This window comes from Solanum dulcamara, chromosome 6, assembly GCF_947179165.1.
Source record: "Solanum dulcamara chromosome 6, daSolDulc1.2, whole genome shotgun sequence".
NCBI lineage: Eukaryota > Viridiplantae > Streptophyta > Magnoliopsida > Solanales > Solanaceae > Solanum > Solanum dulcamara.
In genome coordinates, this window is record NC_077242.1 from 79,606,117 (window position 1) to 79,624,936 (window position 18,820).

The 18,820-nt window shown below is 37.3% G+C and overlaps 3 protein-coding genes and 1 non-coding gene across 6 annotated transcripts; 2 read left to right on the plus strand and 2 right to left on the minus strand.

Annotated features, from left to right (window-relative positions):
- Nucleotides 1-326: 326 nt before the first annotated feature.
- On the minus strand, nucleotides 327-5,223 carry LOC129891656 (uncharacterized). 2 transcript variants are annotated; one of them, XM_055967091.1, is made up of 8 exons: nucleotides 4,784-5,223; nucleotides 3,495-3,554; nucleotides 3,082-3,330; nucleotides 2,703-2,779; nucleotides 1,518-1,594; nucleotides 1,165-1,297; nucleotides 908-1,086; nucleotides 327-807 (listed from the first exon to the last, which is right to left on the minus strand). In XM_055967091.1, the coding sequence occupies exons 1-7, from the start codon at nucleotides 5,154-5,156 to the stop codon at nucleotides 931-933; spliced, it is 1,125 nt and encodes a 374-aa protein (XP_055823066.1). In that variant the 5' UTR covers nucleotides 5,157-5,223; the 3' UTR covers nucleotides 327-807; nucleotides 908-930. The 2 variants fall into 2 exon arrangements, with proteins under 2 accessions (XP_055823066.1, XP_055823065.1); XM_055967090.1 differs by having other exon boundaries at nucleotides 896-1,086.
- Nucleotides 5,224-10,082: 4,859 nt separating this feature from the next.
- LOC129891658 (phosphoglycerate kinase, chloroplastic) lies at nucleotides 10,083-13,095 on the plus strand. 2 transcript variants are annotated; one of them, XR_008767219.1, is made up of 7 exons: nucleotides 10,083-10,724; nucleotides 11,056-11,133; nucleotides 11,277-11,537; nucleotides 11,674-11,991; nucleotides 12,159-12,317; nucleotides 12,568-12,895; nucleotides 12,934-13,095. XR_008767219.1 is itself a non-coding variant. In XM_055967093.1 (6 exons), exons 1-6 carry the CDS (start codon nucleotides 10,308-10,310, stop codon nucleotides 12,778-12,780), a joined length of 1,446 nt encoding a protein of 481 aa, XP_055823068.1. In that variant the 5' UTR covers nucleotides 10,083-10,307; the 3' UTR covers nucleotides 12,781-13,026. The 2 variants fall into 2 exon arrangements, 1 of the variants encoding a protein (XP_055823068.1); XM_055967093.1 differs by having other exon boundaries at nucleotides 12,568-13,026.
- A 971-nt stretch (nucleotides 13,096-14,066) lies between these two features.
- On the plus strand, nucleotides 14,067-17,545 carry LOC129891659 (phosphoglycerate kinase, cytosolic). Its single transcript, XM_055967094.1, has 7 exons — nucleotides 14,067-14,195; nucleotides 14,278-14,480; nucleotides 15,678-15,755; nucleotides 15,846-16,106; nucleotides 16,342-16,659; nucleotides 16,828-16,986; nucleotides 17,136-17,545. Exons 2-7 carry the CDS (start codon nucleotides 14,286-14,288, stop codon nucleotides 17,328-17,330), a joined length of 1,206 nt encoding a protein of 401 aa, XP_055823069.1. The 5' UTR covers nucleotides 14,067-14,195; nucleotides 14,278-14,285; the 3' UTR covers nucleotides 17,331-17,545.
- Nucleotides 17,546-18,332: 787 nt separating this feature from the next.
- On the minus strand, nucleotides 18,333-18,405 carry TRNAR-CCG (transfer RNA arginine (anticodon CCG)). The gene has a single exon. It is a non-coding gene; the product is annotated as a tRNA-Arg (tRNA).
- Nucleotides 18,406-18,820: the final 415 nt, after the last annotated feature.

Below are 18,820 nucleotides of genomic sequence, written 5' to 3' on the forward strand. Positions count from 1 at the left end.
AAATCTTGTCCACTAATTTGTAAGTAGGACGCATGGCAAAAAATCAGCACCCCATACTGAAGGGCAACTTCATCTCGTTCTACCTTTCCTATTTATTCACAAGGCAGAATTATTTGAATTACTTCTTTTAGAAACGGAAATGAATAGCTTAGTGGTAAGAAAACATTCGATCACAGGTCATTCCCTACCCCAAACTCCAGAGGAGGATTAAGCAATAGCTGAAAATATGGCTTGCCAGGAAACTGTGAACAGGCATTGGTAGCAGTATGATGGGTCAAAAAAGATAAATATCTGCCCTCCCCAACCTCTGCGTATACATCCATGTATTCTTTTCAGCAAATACAAGTTCAAAGAGGTCATTGCTTGACTGCTAAAAGATTGAGTGAGCTTAATAGTTTACACACTACAAAACGAAATTACAATGAGACTTCTTTTCGTAGTTACCCTTTGTTAAACAACATTCTCGCCCCTTGTGAGAAAAATAAGCTAATATTTACATGCAACATCTTTATCAGAAGATGCTAGATGCAGGATTCTCTCTGTTCCCTAACTTTAAGATTCTGCTCCCAAGTTCGCAGCAAAAAGCTGCTCACCTAGAAATCATAGAAAAATAGCATGTTCCTTTTGAGTAACTATCACGCTGCAAGATCAAAGGTCAGACATCTTTAAGGGTCCATGAATCTTCAATCCCTTTTCTGCTAGCTCCAGTTGAGGCATTTCATAGCAGTATATATGATTGGCCAAGTGCCTCAGCACACTAGGAATCTCCTATCTCCTTGCAGCTAAATGCCTCAGCACACCTTGCATCTAAATGTCCAAAAATGATTCTTAGTTTACATTCATATATGAGCAAGTAGTATCCTGACTTTACATATGAAGAAGGGTTAAGAATCACCTCTTCCAGTACCATATATTTCTGCTTTCCGAGCTTTATTTTTTCAGAGACATGGCTTCCTCAATTTTTTTAATGACCATACTCAGACTGCATCCACTCTCAATAGCTTTAACAGCAGCTCGATGTGCTTGTTTGTGCCATTTCAGCAGATTATAAGATTGCAACACCGACCACCTTGCTTGATTTGACATCTGTTTGAAAAATTCGAATGTTGCATTATAAAAGCAAAGAGTTACTAGACAAGCAAATAACTTTAACCAGAGAAAGACCTGTGCCACAGAGAGTGGGGGTTCTAGAAGAATACTGATACTTCGGAAGAGATTTTCATCATTTTCTCCACCTTCAGCCTCTCCATATATAAGAGCTTCAGCTGCAATCCCAGCAAATAGAACCATGCAGTACCTGAAAAATTTATTTTTAATTATCTAGATGCAAGAAATTGCAGCAAACAAAATAGTCAAAAAAGGTTTCCTGATCTCCATTTTAATGGAGATTTGACGAGACTTGGTGCAAACAACTAAATAATATGGCTTTGCAGAAAATCCAGAGAGCTGGTTACAGCATAGAAATGTATTTTGTCCACGGAACAATTGTAAGCAAGATGACTGGCTAGGAAATCCACCTGTCAAATGCGGTACCACTTAATTGGCCTTTAGCGAGCTCATTTTCAAGTTTTTCATCCCAAAACTGTGTACCTGCCTGCATGAAAGAAAAATATAAAAATATCACAAGCAAAATGAGCAATTTTTACTGTTCAAATAGTTCTAAAATGGGTCCATAACCTTATGTGTGGAAGACAACTTTGATTTCCAAGAAAATAAGAAACTAAGGATTTTACTATTTACATTGTAAATTCTTCTCATGGAACATGAACAGTTACTATTGAGGAAAAGGAAAATATGAGGGATGCCTACATAATTATGTTGCACTGTGCCATGTAGAGAAAAAACGACAATACGCCATTAGGGAATACTTTTGAGGGCAGAATCTAAGTAAGGTCTAGGTGATCTTAGTGCCAAGGGTGGTACGAGAATGAGTGCTCTTGTATTCACTTTAAATAATACAAGTTGGGATTGGGTTTCCGGTAAAGCTGCCTTGTGTTGTTCTTATTTCTATATTGTTGTCTTTCATATTTTGTTGCCTAAAAACGTCTAAAGCCTTAGTCTCATTGTTACTACCCGAAATTCGAGTTAAGGCCAAACGCTTAAAATTTGGCTAAGTGTTGGACAGGCTGAGTCGGCAAGGGTGTTGGCTGCCGCACAGGGATACACCTCGCACTGCCTAGTGTTTGAAAATTGTCCCTGTGACAACTGAGGAAAAGGAAAATATGAGGGATGCCTACATAATTATGTTGCACTGTGCCATGTAGAAAAGAAATTGTTTATACACCATTAAGCCTGTAATCGTCAATAGACAAATACTGACAAGATAACTGCAAGAGTCTACTCTGACACATAGCCAATACTTGTTCTACAACTGGTCCTCTCAAAGGGTGTAAATTTGGAAGCTTCTAGAAGCAACAACATACACAATATAATTCCACAAGTGGGGTCAAGAAAATAAGAAAAGGTTGTATCATGTCGTGCATTAAACTATTGTACAGTGTGTGGCATCTAATGGAATACTGTTTGTGCATGTTCAGTCAGAAATAAATGTCTTGAATCCCCATTTGTCTGCCTTAAAGACTTACGAAGAGGAGGAACATTTATCTATGTAATTACGGTCTTCATTGGCTGTTATTTTAACAAGTAGTCCAGCATTACACAGTGAACAATAGAGACAATGAGAAGGATCTATAGTGACTTACCTGTCCTTGAATGCTCATCTGCATTGCAACAATTGGGTCTAAAATTACGCCACGAATTGGACAACCCATCAGGTATGCTGCAGTCACATCAGTGGATAAATGAATTACTATAAGAGGTAGGTTTACAACTTTACATTCCTTCAAATGTTACAGACATTCAAGACTGATAGTAACAGAAAGGCCAAGACTGATATTCTGAGCAGTTGGAGTTGGGAAAACAAGCTGATGATATCTATGGCAAGTCATTGCTTCGAAACTTAAATATCCTGAAGTACAGATTATCCTAACTTAATCTCTAAAAGATGGATGAATAAAATTTTGAAGTTCTTTCATTCTATTGCAGTAAATTCTATCAAATATTTGCAGAAACATGGTTTACCAACAAGGAGATGGCCTGCTTCATGAACACAAATTCGACGCTTGTAGGGAGGCCAGAAGCTGGAGATTTGTGCTAAGCAGGAGCCACCAAGTAATATAGCATCTAGCATGGCAAGCCCCAAGACTGCAGCAATGTTAGGCCTAATATCTATTCCTTGATTCAGCAGAAACGAGACTCCAGCAAACAATGTAGCCAAAAGAAAGCTAGACGTTCCAGAAAGACCCCACTTCTTCGGCGAAAGTTTGGTCACTGAACTACAGAAGAGTTAAAAAGCATGTTATTAAATCAGTACATTTTCTCCATAAACAAGTCAGAAAAAGCAAAAACCAGATTATTCTGCCGAATATTCCATGTAAACATGCAAGTTGAAACAATTTAAGTGCTTCAGAGAGGTGATATGGATTAGCACTGACCATTTAAACCAGTTGAAGACTTTAAGACGGTTGGTGTGACATCCCGTGGCCCTTCCAAAACTGCAGATATAGGCAATGTTGTCAGAATTTGTGACAAAGAGTATTGCAAATTGCTCATATTAAAGTGTACTCTTTTGGAATGTCAGATAATCAATGAAAAGCAAAAATTGAATACTTAGCTCTTTAATTTATACAGAAGTAGGGTTTCAGCTTTATAGTTTAGTGAAGTAGTTCAAGGCAATATCCACACATATATGGATATTGTGTGTGTGTGTGTGAGCACGCAACTCCAACATGGAATTCTGTTTTTTTTTCCTTTTTTGATAAGGTAAGGTATATCTTTAAACACGGAAGTCTGTAAAAGAATAAAATACGGAAAAAGAAGAAAGTTCACTCTAGGAACCAGCAAATGTGTGTTTCATACACTGATGACATGTAATCAGCAACTTTCAGGAAATAAACTTGAAATAGAATAGATAAAGCACTTCATCAATAAGACAGTGGTGAAATATTCACACTGTTTATTAGAAATGAGGAGCTTGGGGATTCTGTAAATAGCTAACGTTAACCTCAGCTGCTTTACCATGGCCTATTCAGAATTGTCTGTGCTGGTTCCTAGGACAGAAAAGGGTGAAAGGACAAAAAGATTTGGGTTCCATCCAGAAGTCTGGCTTAGTGATGCCCAACAAGCACATGCATATCAACAAAAACATTCAGCCTCTACTCCCCCTTAAATGCTACTCACACTATCATTTAGTCTCTCATGGTTTGCAATAGTCATTAACCACTGCTTCTGGTAAGCAGTTACATCCAATTTAGATCAATAACTGCGAGACTCTAATTCAGATTAGTAACTGCAAGATTAAGCCTCTATCATGAACCTACAACAAGCACCATCATTTTATAGAGGCTCAATCATCCGTAATCCATTATTCAGCATTTAGTAACTCCATGTGCATTAAATTGAGAACTGAACCAACACAAGCAGTCTCATTACTAATTATGTATCCTAATGTGATTAATGAAAGAATTGGTAGAGCATAAATTTACCATCCTGGCAATTCCTTGCTCTTAACGAATACCCTAAGCTGATTAAAGCAAAATGATTCAGGGGTCTGTGTAGCTTTCCATTTCTAATTGTATGCTGGCACAGGATGTTCTACAACTGGCAAAATCGAACTCTTTGCATTCCGAGCAACAAGACAGTCAAATCAGAAGAGATACATTAGCTAATACGGATTTAGGGAATAAAATTAGAACAAGTTTAACTTAAGAAATGAAGGGTTTACCAATAGTGTTGTATTTGCCGAAATTGGGCAAGAGACCTTTGTCCTTGAGAAAAGCATAAGCACTCCCAACAAGCCTCATATCATCGGCATTCAAGCATGTATCTAAAACCTGCCAGTCTCTTTCCGTCGGAGACCAATCCAACTCACGTGAGGGCTCGATTGACGAGTCCTTAGGGTCTTCTCTCAAGAAGCGAAGAGCTCGAGACAGGTCTTTGTCCTTAACTGCTTCCTCATATTCTTGCCACTCCCTTAAAGCTCTAATTTTTCCCCCTTTTCTGTAGTAAGTAAAAGCATTTGGGTGAAAGGTGAAATTATGCACCATAGGTATGGCGGAATTCGGGTGATGAAGACGAGAAAAAACAAGTGGCCTCATCCTATTCTTGGTTTTCCGATCTGCCTAACCCACCACGCCCTTCTGTTGCAGTATAGAATGAAGCACGTAATATTCCAAAAAAAAAAAAAACTTTATGTACAATTATTGTTTTCCTCTTATTTAACTGTTCAAAAATCAAGAGATTAACATATACTTTAAATTAAAATTTCATCGAAATATTTAATTCATGATTATTTGTGTACAAATTTATGCCAATCTATTCAAATTATACAATTTTTAAAATAAAAATATAACAAGGAAGGACTAGTGAAAAAAGAAACAATTTGATATAAAGCAATCATCTCATAAAACAAATATTATTTCATATCATCATCTTAGAATTTATTGCATTACGAAATTTGAAATTGAAAGTGTGAGTACGTAAATACTAATTACATCTATTAAAAATTAATAGCAAGTAACATTATATCCCACAAGTAAATTTATCATGATGATCTCTTATTGGTATCTTTGGAGAAGAATAAATATATGATGATATGATCGAATAAGCATTAGAAAGCAAGTGAAGTGAGGCTTATGATTGTTGTATTTGTTTGAATAAAGAAAGAAAAATGTTAAAATTGTGGCATTTGGTTGGTGGAAGTCAAGAAAGAAGGATAATTATTTTCACATATTTTGACAAATATGATGGCATAAATGTGTTCATAAGCACCAATCATGTCTCTAAATTGTCTATAAATAGGCATCTCCACTATGAACATAACATCACCAAAACTTTAATTCTTTGTATACTAGAGGAGAAGTTTAGAGATAATTCTCTTGAAGATCTCCTTGGGAATAGTATTTTAGGAATTGGGGGTATGTGAGAGAAATATTGTGTTTTATATGGTTGTAATAATTTTTTATATAGTAAATATTTTTCTGAGTGGTCCGTGATTTTTTCCGCATTGGGTTTCCACGTTAAATCTTATGTTGTTACTATTCTCTTTAAATTTCTCTGTTATTATTTTCAGCTTGAAGGTGGTCCGAAAGGGACGAAAATTAGTCGGTGCCTTTTTTCCAACAAGTGGCATTATAGCCTTAGGTGTGGAATAATTCTTTTGAAATCTTAGTATGCTCTGTGGTTGCATCTTTGTCTGATCTTTCACATCGAAATTTTTTTCTAAATTAGAATTATTATTTTCAAGTAGAAGTTTCGTCATGGTGGAATAAAAAGTGGAGTCTGATTCCGATGGAGTTTGCTATTCTGATGGAGCTGCTTTGGGGTACTTGTATATTTGGTAATAGTGAGAATAGTAGAATCTAAAGAGGTTCTGACTAAGGAAAGACTTGGTAGTTAAGTGTATCCGTTGTGATCCATCTCTCTTTCCTGGGAACTAATTTAGTGGATACTTTTCATAGCCATTGTCCATTTATTGGTACTAATAAGCAAGATGGGGACAAAATTTGATATTGAGAAATTTGATGAAAAAATTAATTTTGACTTGTAGCAAGTGCAAGTCAAGGGTGTGTTAATCCAATCTGGATTACACAAGGCGTTGAAAGGAAGACCAACTAGCGAAAAAGATGACATGGGTTCAGAAAAATCTGAAAGCAGTAGAGACTCGAAAAAATCCAAAATTAGTGATGAAGAATGGAAAGAGCTAGACATGAAAGCGGTAAGTCAAATTCGCTTATGTTTAGCTAAAAATGTTCTTGCTAATGTGATTGAATTGTCTACAACAAAGGAGTTGTGGAGAAACTTGAAGAACTGTATCAAACCAAAAGTATTTCAAATAGGCTATATTTGAAGGAGCAATTTCATAAATTGCAAATGGATAAAGGTACAATTATTTCTGATCATCTGAGTGTCTTGAATGAGATTGTTTCTGAATTGGAATCTAGTGGAGTGAAAAATGATGAAGAAGACAAGACACTTCGACTCATATAGTCTCTTCCATCTTCATATAAGCACACGCAACCCATTTTAATGTATGGGAAGGAAATTGTGATTTTTTCGAAAGTGAAGAGCAAATTGATTTTCTGAGGAAAAAATATTGAAAATGAAGATGAAAAATCTCAAGAAAATTCAACTCTTGTTATTAAAGAAAAATGGAAGCAAAATAAAAGCTCCAAGAAGAAGGCCATTTGTTGGAATTGTGGTCAATTGGGACATATTGAGAGTAAATATTCAAATAATGGGGCTAGTTACCCAACTGGAGAATCTCCTTTAGGTGCAAAGCGTAAGTTTTTGCACTAAGCGCTTCCCCCCTTGGGGATGTGGTCCGGAGATTGCGGCGCAGTGATTAGAGACACAAGGTAAAGAGTGGTCGGAGGAGAGTTCAGAGATTGGACGAGATCCATGGTGGTAGCGTTGATGGGAGTGTTCGGAGGGATAAGAAAAAGGAAGAAGAAAGGTTTCATTCCTTTTACAACTTGTATCTATTGATTGACTTGGGTGAACGTCTCTAGTCATTTAAACTGGATTAACCTGATGATTATCCTCTACTGAGTAGGTTTTGCAGGAGTTGGGGTGGACGAAGGTGGAGACTTTCATTAGGGTGGCTTTGATATCGTCTTGGGCCATGGGGGCGGTGTTATCCCCCGTGGGCCCTTCTCTATTAATGGAGTACCTAGAGTTATGCAGATGGAGTAAACTCTGAGATATGGAGTTCAGAGAATTTTTTGTAGTTGGGGAAGAAGGATTATGGGAGTTAATGTGGTCCTTTATGAGAGTGAGTGAGGGGCCATGTGCGTGGGGCCCTGAAGACCTTTTGGGCATTCCAAACGCGTCCTAAACTTCAACTAAGGGCAACATTAGAATTCGGCAGCAAACTTTTTTGATGCGAATTGAATACGCAGCTTTAAGACGAGGTAGGTCCAAAAGCTTCCCAAAGGATTTGATCCAACAGAAATCCCGCATTGAGCGTAGCTGATATACGGTTGAAGAGATTTTTAGGCAGAATTGGCATAATTATTACCGTGAGCAGAGCCCAGACCCGGAGGTGAGAGAGGAGAATTTGTTAGTATGGGGAATAGAGGACTTACCTGGGATCCTTGCATTATTTGTTACCTGTGCGTGATCGTCGAACTGAGGTGTTCCTTTTCTGCCAGGGTTGGTGTGCGTCATTGATTTCTTCCTCCTTGTAAAGATTACTGTTTGCCATTTTCCTTTCGCTTTTTCATTTTTTGACGTGGTGGGTATTTGATTGATTTTCTCTCTTATTTGGATTTTTGGGCATTCCATGAGAATATGGCCCAACCTTCTACAATTTGTGCATAATATCCCTTCCCCTTCATAGACTAATTTTTGGATATAGGTATCGATTTGTATTTCTGTCTTTACTGGCTGATTCAAAGGTACTTGGGTGCATAATCTTGCATATCTTCCTCTAAGGGTGGATGATGTGTAGGTGTCTATTTTGAGGAGTCTCCCAATTTTCTTTCCCATTTTTTCTAGGATATTCCTATCATAGAATTTCATCGGTAATTGGGGAGTCTAATCCAGATGGCTGTATGGGTTTCGGTGACATCCTTGGGCACAAAGTTTGGTTCCCATATTTTAACGGACAAAAAATTACTAGCTAGGAACCAAGGGCTCTCATGAAGTGCTCTGTTCATTCTCCACTTGGTTGAATTTTGCAATGTAGAAATCACATCCCAAAACAATGAGGACAAGTGGTTAAGTTGGTTTCCATAATTCCACCAACTTTTTCCTTAAGTAATTATGATCAATTTTTCTCCCAAATAGTTTAACTATCATGAAGTTTTTCCATGGGTAGTATAATCTTTTCCTTTCTTCCTTAGAGAGGATTATAGCCTCGTTAGAGGGTTCATCCTTTTCTTCGAGAAATTCATCGCTCATTGAGTAAGAGCGATTGATATCTTTTCCTTTGTTTAACAACACCTCTTTGAAGAATTCATCAGTATGGGCATCCACATCCATTTTATTAACTGTGTCTGGTGGTTCAGATGGATCTGGTGGTTTGTGGGGAGGGGTGATAGATGACACGTTGTGGTTCATGGTAGTTCAAAAAGCTATGCCTTAGAGAGTCTTATTATTGCTTTTATTGAGTTTATTATTTTAATATTAGTGAATCAAATTATATTAGTCCATATTCAACACGATCAAAAATGTCCTTAAACTATCTGAAATGAATAAAAATGTATTCCATTAATAATTTGGTCAAAAAATGTTCTTACATTCAATACTTTGGTCCAGAAATGCCCTTATTATTATTTAATGGGTCAAAAATGCCTTTTTAAAATAAATATATTATTTATTTTCTTTTTGGACATATTTTTTTAATATTTCTTTTATTAGAAAATATTTATTCTACTTCAATTAAAAAAAAATAAAAAATTAAAAATATTTCTTATTTTATTATAATTATTTTTTATCGTTATTTGAATAAAAATTAATGATGAATTTATTATGATCTTATATATATGACATATATTATCCGCTAAAATTTAGAATACATGATTTTTTAAAATTGATCAAATGAGATTACGAAGAATAAAATAATTTCCTACATTTTATTACTTAAAGTGATTTAAAAAAAAAGAAAACAAGAATAGAGTTTCTTAAAAGTAATATTTTTATAAGGAACGAGATTTGCTTTTTTTTAAACTTTATTTTCCTCGGTTTTTACCCCACGGAGAGGTAGCTTGCTTACTTAGCGCTTGCAAGCGCTAAGGATCTAATCAGAGTCAAACTTGAAAAATATATTTATTTGAAAAAGGGCATTTTTGACCCATTTTGTAATAATAGAGGTATTTTTGATCCATTAAATAATAATAAGGACATTTTTGGATCAAAGTATAAACGGCAAGGATATTTTTTGACTAAACTATAAACGGAGGACATTTTTATTCATTTTAAATAGTTTAAAAATATTTTTGACTATTTTTTTAAAAAAACAATTAACCACTAAAATTGTTCATTCCACTTGAGTTTGATCTCGTCTTTGAGCACTGTTGAATTTAAGGAGTAATATTTGTGGTGGGAAAGAAAGAAGAAAAGGATTAAAGATATGTTTGGGGCAAACAATAAAAAAGAGGAAATTAAACCTCAACCTCAACTCAACGATAAGAAAAATCCTCTTGACGCCCATTTTCGTCCTCTATTACTATAATACACTTGTTCCTTCACAGTTCACACTCTCTGCTTTTGCCGTAACACACGAACACAAACAGAAACACACAGATATGGCATCAGCTACAGCTTCCCACACTTTTTGCGGCATCCCAACCACATCATCATCCTCTACAACCAACAGGGCTTCCACCCATTCTGCTCGCTTCCTACTCAAAACTCCTCTCCGCCGCCTTGGCTTCGCCGGCGCTGTCGCTGATCCTCTCTTCACCAACCACGTCGCAACCAAGCTCCGATCCCTCAAGTCCTCCTCCAACCCTGTTAGGGCTGTTGTCTCCATGGCCAAGAAGAGCGTTGGAGACCTCAGCGCTGCCGATTTGAAGGGCAAGAAAGTCTTCGTCAGGGCAGATTTGAATGTCCCACTTGATGATGCCCAGAACATTACCGATGACACTAGGATTAGAGCTGCCATCCCTACCATTAAACACTTGATTGCCAATGGGGCTAAAGTTATTCTCTCCAGTCACTTGGTCAGCAACCCATTTCCCCCTTTCTTTCTTCTGTATTGTATTTTGCTTTCTAAACAGATTTTCTCCTCAAAGTCTCTGCCTTTTCTCTTAATTATTAAATGCAGGAACAACTTGGAACTGAAATTCAACTTATTTGTGTGTATATGGATGATTATTAGTTTATCTAGAATTTGGTCAAATTTTCATAGCCTTTTACAAGTCACTCACTCTATAGTCCCTTCAATGTTGTAGTCCTATCATATCTTGTTTGTTTTTTTCCCTTCTTCTTCCACATTTTGTAAAGTAGTCAGGATATGCCAATTTTTATTTATATTGCTTATTGAAATTGCAGGGAAGGCCAAAGGGAGTCACTCCTAAATACAGCTTAGCACCGCTTGTCCCCAGGCTATCTGAACTGCTTGGAATCCAGGTACATCCCTGTTGCAATTTTAATGCTTTTGTTATACAAGAAGATAAAAAGAAAGAATTTAGGCAAAAGTAATAGTTTGTGTTGATCAAAAGGTGAAGATCTAATTGATTGTGCTATTGACTCCATCTATGCTTTTCTATCAGGTTGTGAAGGCTGATGACTGCATTGGTCCGGAAGTTGAGAAGTTGGTTGGTTCACTTCCAGAGGGCAGTGTTCTTCTTCTTGAGAATGTAAGATTCTACAAGGAGGAAGAGAAGAATGAACCTGAGTTTGCAAAGAAACTTGCATCAATGGCAGATCTTTATGTGAATGATGCCTTTGGTACAGCTCATAGAGCACATGCCTCTACAGAGGGAGTTACTAAATTTTTGAAGCCTTCTGTTGCAGGTTTCCTTTTACAAAAGGTTAGGCTTAATTGATTGTCATTTCCTTACATATTGTTTTCTTTGACAAACTAATGGGCCATCATAAAATGAATCTACTGCAAACTGCACCCCGTAAGCAAATTTATTTGTCTGACTGTTCTTTTTTCTGTTTTAGGAATTGGACTATTTAGTTGGGGCAGTTTCAAATCCAAAGAGGCCATTTGCTGCTATTGTGGGTGGTTCAAAGGTTTCATCCAAGATTGGAGTGATTGAATCGCTTCTGGAGAAATGTGATATATTGCTTTTGGGTGGAGGAATGATCTTTACCTTCTACAAGGCTCAGGGTCTTTCAGTTGGTTCCTCCTTGGTTGAGGAAGACAAACTAGAGCTTGCTACATCACTCCTGGAGAAGGCCAAGGCAAAAGGAGTCAGTCTCTTGTTACCATCTGATGTTGTGATTGCAGATAAATTTGCTCCTGATGCAAACAGCAAGGTTTGCATGCTAAGCTTTTCTCGTATAAACATATCTAACCTGAGAGCTTTTATTTCTAATGATTCTTTAGACTTCGATCTTGCATCTGCACTGTAATTGACACTTGCTATCAGAGTTTGTTACTTATGGATTGTGTTGAAAATACAATTTTGTTTTGGTTACTCCAGATTGTGCCGTCATCTGCTATCCCAGATGGTTGGATGGGGTTGGACATTGGACCAGACTCTATCAAGACTTTCAACGATGCTTTGGATACCACAAAAACAGTGATCTGGAATGGACCTATGGGGGTGTTTGAATTTGACAAGTTTGCTACTGGAACAGAGGTACCTATTAGGCTATTACCATTCTTCCCTTCATATTTGTTTTACAGTATGCTGAGTTCTATAAAAGAAACGGAAAGGGAATAAAACTGGTTTTACATGGTTTTAAAATTTTAAAGGAAGAGGAATAAGCTGGTTTGATATGTCAGTTAGTGTGTGAATTTGTTATTACTTATTATTCTAATTTTTCTGGTGTTTACCTGACATTCCGCTAGAGTTGTTTCTCTAACTGAAGAGTAAATTGTGGTGATAGGCAATTGCAAAGAAGCTAGCAGACCTAAGTGGGAAAGGAGTGACCACTATCATTGGAGGTGGAGACTCTGTTGCAGCCGTTGAGAAAGTTGGAGTTGCTAGCGTGATGAGCCACATATCCACTGGTGGTGGTGCCAGTTTGGAGCTACTGGAAGGAAAGGTGCTCCCTGGTGTCATAGCTCTAGATGAAGCAGACGCCCCTGTTGCAGTGTAAAACAATTTGTACTAAATTCTTTTTTCGGTTAACTTACCTAAATCAGTGGTGATTTCCAGTTGGGAAACAATGAGTTGAATGTTGTAGATTTTTCAGGTGATACTTGTCATATAAGGTCCTTTTTCCCCCCACCTATTTTCTTTGTCATATAAGGTCCTTTTTCCCCCCACCTATTTTCTTTGTCTAAATAAAGGGCGTGTATATCAGTTATAGACAGCTACAGTTTTCATGATGTCTTTCAACAAACTTGTTTCAACTTCTTTAGATGTAAGTACTTTTTTATCTGAACAAACTAATGCTGCGTGTTAATATTCACTTGTGCATTACACGACACATCCTGGCTCATGACATATTTGTTGTGGAGGGTATTGTGCATTGATTGATTCACATATCTAAATTACTATGATAAAGCTTATACAACCGGTCGTTTTATTGTTGGAACGAGAAATTTGTGATGATAATGAGAATCTTTGCACAGAAAAAGCAAATGCAGTGGCTTTCATCCAGTCGGTCCGGGGACTTATCATGTGACAAGTTTTAACTTGCGAAATTGAAATGATCAAATTTGGATTTACATTATTACTGTGGAACTTTTTCATATTCTGAATGAAGATCGAACATAATATTTTTAAAAGGAAGTTTGATATATAACTTTCAATGATTAAAAGTGTTACTCAATTGGAATTAAGAAAGTGAATTCCTTTAACTTGATGAAGATATACAGTCCTAGTCCCAGTGAGATGAAGCTTGCTTCTCCAATCTGTTTTTTTCTATCTTGGTTCCAAATTAGTTAGACAGAATTAATACTTGTGATATAGCTATGCCTATGCCTATGATAACAATCATAATAATGAGAATCAAATGGAGAACTAGTTTCATAGTTGGTCTTCAACTATATTTTTTAAGCTTCAACCTACCAACCATCAGGACTATTCTAATAATATATGCCTGCCTGGATCTGGACGTTTCATGCTTGGTTTTCAAACTTTACCTTGTCCAGTATAAGTTGTGTAGTATTTGATTAGCAAAGTATAAATTTAGAGAATTTTTGTCCTTTGAGACATAAATTTATGGGTTCTGAAATACAACTTATGTTTAGATTATAAACTTCTTTTAAATCATAATGTTCTGAAATTAAACATATATTCTTTCAGCCATTTTTTTTTTACTTAAAAAGGGCAAAAAATAAAAATAATGCCAAACAGGGGCATTTGTAACGAATGATCCTTTTTGGAAACACAAACAGAAATTAGTGGTGGCGTGGCCCAAGCCCATAATATTGCCCTAAACAATGTGCGCCACGGAAAGGAAAGCGAGTGCGAAGAACGCGCTCCTATCCCCTATTTATTATACCATCCTCGACCTTTCCGATCACTTGCAGATCATAGCAGTTGAATTCTCCGACGAAATTAACGGTGAGTTACTCATCTCAGCCCTGCTTTTCTATCAAACGATTGTGTGGTAGTGTGTTTATTCAGACAAATCAATGTTTTTCAGATTGAAGAATGGCAGTGAAGAAGAGTGTTGGATCACTGAAAGAAGCAGATCTGAAAGGGAAGAGAGTATTCGTCAGAGTTGATCTGAACGTTCCATTGGATGATAACTTCAACATCACTGATGACACCAGAATCCGAGCTGCTGTACCTACCATCAAGTACTTGATGCAAAATGGTGCCAGAGTCATCCTTGCCTCTCATCTTGTAAGCTTTACTCTCTCTTTTCAATATCTTAGCTATGATTTGGAGCTCTTTGCCCTCTTTCTTTCATCAATTTATACTATTTCCTCAAGTCCTACATAATTGCAACATAGATTTTGTGTGACCTTCGGTTTTAATTTAAACATGCATTTGTTCTTCTCTTGTGCATTTTCATTGTGTGCCTAGCAACGACAGTTAAATCGCTCTGTCTATTATGGTTTTATCTCTTTTTTTAGGAGCTAACTACCAGGTCTTAACTCTTAAGGAAGAGCATATGTAAGGTTAGAGTGAGAGATTAGAACTCTGGCTAAATCAGCATCTAGAGCTTATGTTTTGTGGCTTCATATATATTGTAAATTTGTTCAAGAAATGGTATTACAAGGACATTGCTGATCAAAGCTAAGTTCAATGATCATTTTTTCCGTCTTTCTTTCATTTAAGCTGTGATGGTTATCACGGATATTACATACATATAAGAAAACCAAATAGAAGGTTCCTGGCTTTATTTTCTCCAGCTTTCTAGTCAGCAACACTGAGTCACCTCCTGGGTTCGCGTCCAGTCAAATTTTGTTCTGCTTTTTTTTTTTTTGGTTAACATTGGTGTCTCAACCAACTTGCTTGCACCTGCACTAGTGCACCGGCTATATGTTGTTTTCCATTAGATCATATATCGGGTAACTCTGTCTTGCAAGACTTAGACAGAGGAGAAGATGTCGCCAAAATTTTTGCCCAATGGACCCTGGTCTCTCATGGTGCATTTCAACTACATTGACCACTGCAGCACACACCCTTGATTTCCCGCGTACTGCTATTGACAATTAGATGAGTAAGTTAAAGAACCTTTGAAGTTGAAAGGCCTACAAGTTGGAAGGGGTTGGGCGGGATCTGTCTGAGCATCCCAAGTGGAGCTATAAACATACATATAGAAGAGAGATGCTGCACAGCACAATACCAAGTGTAAATGGGGCTCTGGATGTCTGTCTTCGTGAGATGAGGAGATCTGATAGCTTCAGAAGATTGAGAAACTAGTTTTGTTTCTCTTGTTTTGGGTCAACTTGGAATTTTCACTAGTTGAAAGTTCAATTTAGCTTTGTTATTCATGGTCTTTGCATGGCTGAGGAAATTTTCTGCACAAGTGGAAATTATTTGCGCTTTTTTTCTCTCTATCTGTGTGTTCTCTGATTGTCAGTTTTTTGTCAGGGTCGCCCTAAAGGTGTCACTCCAAAGTACAGCTTAAAGCCACTTGTGCCTAGACTTTCAGAACTATTGGGAGTCGAGGTCTGTATTTTGTTCTCCTTTTATTCTCTGTTGACTCATTCTTTCTTCTAGTCCAATTTAAGAAGGTTATTATTTGCTGATTTTGCTCAGGTCAAGATGGCAAATGATTCAATTGGCCCAGAAGTTGAGAAATTGGTGGCTGAACTACCGGAGGGAGGAGTTGTGCTTCTGGAGAATGTGCGATTTTACAAAGAAGAGGAGAAGAATGACCCCGAGTTTTCCAAGAAGTTGGCATCTCTTGCAGATTTGTACGTCAATGATGCATTTGGGACTGCTCATAGAGCCCATGCTTCCACGGAAGGGGTTGCTAAGGTCTTGAAACCAGCCGTTGCTGGATTCCTTATGCAAAAGGTACTAATCTAAAATTTCAGGCTGTCCTATAGACGAAAGCATTTCTAAAAGTAGAGGAATTATGCATAGTTCTAGGAAGAATTATTAATTTGAGGGTTGCTCAATTTTGTTGCATGTAGTTGGATGGTTAATTATGATTCAGCAGTTACTATACTCGCATAAACTCTTTCACTGTATTGTGGTTGGTTTGATATATTTGTTGTAGTGGCTTACCCTGCATCATCAATGCTTGTAGGAACTTGACTATTTAGTTGGAGCTGTGTCAAATCCACAGAAGCCATTTGCTGCTATTGTTGGTGGTTCAAAAGTATCAAGTAAGATTGGTGTTATAGAGTCACTCTTGGAGAAGGTTGATGTGTTATTGCTCGGTGGGGGAATGATCTTTACTTTCTACAAGGCCCAAGGTTACTCTGTTGGATCATCACTAGTGGAGGAGGACAAGCTTGAATTGGCAACATCTCTTATGGAGAAGGCAAAGACAAAAGGGGTATCTCTATTGCTTCCCACTGATGTAGTGATTGCGGACAAGTTTGCTGCTGATGCGAACAGCAAGGTACGACCCTTGTCTGTATAAATGCTTTAATAGGTCAATTCTATCTTGTAAAGTAAGAACTAACTGCTAGATATGTTTAACTGCTTTCTTGATTTGGAAGATGAATTCTTTTTGTAGCAATATCTGTTTTAAGGTCTTGGCTGACTCGATTTTCTATGGCATTTTCAGATTGTTCCAGCTTCTGAAATTCCTGATGGCTGGATGGGATTAGATATTGGACCTGATGCAATCAAGTCCTTTGGCAGTGCCTTGGGTGCCACCAAGACTATCATTTGGAATGGACCAATGGGTGTGTTTGAGTTTGACAAGTTTGCTGCTGGAACAGAGGTATAAAATGGAGATTTTATGAAGTTGTGCTGATAGATTTAGGGGTTGTTATTCTGCTTGGAATATTTGTATTGATGCTTTGAGATATTGTAGATGTTCCCCTTTTGACATTTGCTATCAATTGCATCTAATGTTATTTTTGTTGCCAGGCTATTGCAAAGAAACTGGCAGAGCTTAGCGGAATGGGAGTGACAACCATCATAGGTGGTGGTGATTCTGTAGCTGCTGTCGAGAAGGTAGGACTTGCAGAGAAGATGAGCCACATATCAACTGGTGGGGGTGCTAGCTTGGAGCTTCTGGAGGGGAAACAACTTCCTGGGGTGCTTGCCCTAGATGACGCCTAAGCAATATATGCTCATGCTTGCTCCTTTTTTTGCACATTCTGTTAGCTTTATCTCTGGATTTTAATCTAGAGCGGGTTTGGATCTGTAGAGTCTTGTAAGGTGGTGGATCAAACTGTAATAAGCACTTTCTGGACCTCACTGAGGTACTTTATCTTGTGATAAGAGAATCTTCCGTGGTTGATAACTTGAAATAACTAATGAATTGAGTTTATACATGCGCTTAGCTTTTCTCTTACTATTGTTTATTTTGCCTCTTCTGTTGGCTGCTTTGTCTCTATGAACAATTAGGAGATTCTATACGGTGGACACCCTTTAGTTTTATGGTGACAAAGATTTGATATGTGCTGGGAATCATAAGACTCTGTCCTAAATGTTGCTTTGAAAGGGTATAGAATCTCAAGTAGACATTTCATTGGATTTGAATCAGGTATCCAGTCTTGGTACTAGTTTAACGTGATGAAAGGTGATGTATATGTTTATTCAGACTAGCAAGAAACAATACTGCAATCTGATTGTAAGATTAACACTTTAGATTAGTCAAGTCACAAGTGTATTTGTGTTACATGGAAAAGTAACTTTTGTCTTACAAAAAATGCTTAAACATAAGAAAATAGAAAACATGGTTATACTAACTAATGTAGAATTTAAAATCGTTAAATTGCACGCACTTGGTGTTGTGGGCATGCGGAAAGAAGTTATTGAGGTATTTGCAAATGGAGGAAAGTTGTTGCAGTATTTTTGCTAAAGTTGAAGGATATTGCCAGATGATTTCTTTAACAGTGGTACTATAATGGCAATACTACTTACTATACATAGTGTTTCTTTTTTCTGCTTGGCCTGAGCAAGCGTCACGTTTACCATCCTGGAGGGTCAAAAGGATCCTACCCTTTTAACTGAGTACTTCCGTTGTAGTACTCTCAATGGTTCATATATCTGTCCCTTGTTTGAAGATTTTGCTTGCAGATTCTAAGAACGTGAAGAGAAAAATAAAAGAAGAGACAGCGATCACGATGGGACTCGAACCCACAATCTCCCGCTCCGGAGGCGAGCGCCTTATCCATTAGGCCACGCGATCAAATATTGTTTTCTAATTACCCATCATATTATATAATAACAACTATTTATAATAAGAGAATGCAAAGTGGATGTGTACTATAACAACATACATAATACTTGTTACTATTCACTAGTTTCATTACACAATAACAGAATGTAGTTTTAACAGGGGAAAATTAACAGATATATGTTTAATTTAGAGAGGAGGCCGCGGCGGCGAGGGAGGAGGTCTCTTGACAAGGTGATCTTTCCAGAGACGATAAAACAATAATAAGGTGGAGCGACCTCGGCATCTCAAGTTATTTATTGAATCATTCTTCACTTGTTTTCCAATAGTAGGAGGTAATTGATCTCCATTAATGTGAAGCTTTGATATAAGGTCTTCCATTGCTTTCTTATCATAATTCATCTCCGTATCATCACTACATGTCGAC

What these genes read in the sequence shown, in the direction of transcription:
- LOC129891656 (XM_055967091.1), bottom strand. Translation starts at nt 5,156, where the DNA reads ATGAGGCCACTTGTTTTTTCTCGTCTTCATCACCCGAATTCCGCCATA. An exon ending in AGATGAGCATTCAAGGACAG is followed by an intron (nt 1,595 to 2,702) that starts GTAAGTCACTAT and finishes TCTTTCATGCAG; the next exon opens with GCAGGTACACAGTTTTGGGA. An exon ending in AGTGGTACCGCATTTGACAG is followed by an intron (nt 1,298 to 1,517) that starts GTGGATTTCCTA and finishes TAAATTTTTCAG; the next exon opens with GTACTGCATGGTTCTATTTG.
- LOC129891658 (XM_055967093.1), top strand. Translation starts at nt 10,308, where the DNA reads ATGGCATCAGCTACAGCTTCCCACACTTTTTGCGGCATCCCAACCACA. An exon ending in CTGAACTGCTTGGAATCCAG is followed by an intron (nt 11,134 to 11,276) that starts GTACATCCCTGT and finishes CTTTTCTATCAG; the next exon opens with GTTGTGAAGGCTGATGACTG. An exon ending in CTCCTGATGCAAACAGCAAG is followed by an intron (nt 11,992 to 12,158) that starts GTTTGCATGCTA and finishes TGGTTACTCCAG; the next exon opens with ATTGTGCCGTCATCTGCTAT.
- LOC129891659 (XM_055967094.1), top strand. Translation starts at nt 14,286, where the DNA reads ATGGCAGTGAAGAAGAGTGTTGGATCACTGAAAGAAGCAGATCTGAAA. An exon ending in TCATCCTTGCCTCTCATCTT is followed by an intron (nt 14,481 to 15,677) that starts GTAAGCTTTACT and finishes GTTTTTTGTCAG; the next exon opens with GGTCGCCCTAAAGGTGTCAC. An exon ending in CTGCTGATGCGAACAGCAAG is followed by an intron (nt 16,660 to 16,827) that starts GTACGACCCTTG and finishes TGGCATTTTCAG; the next exon opens with ATTGTTCCAGCTTCTGAAAT.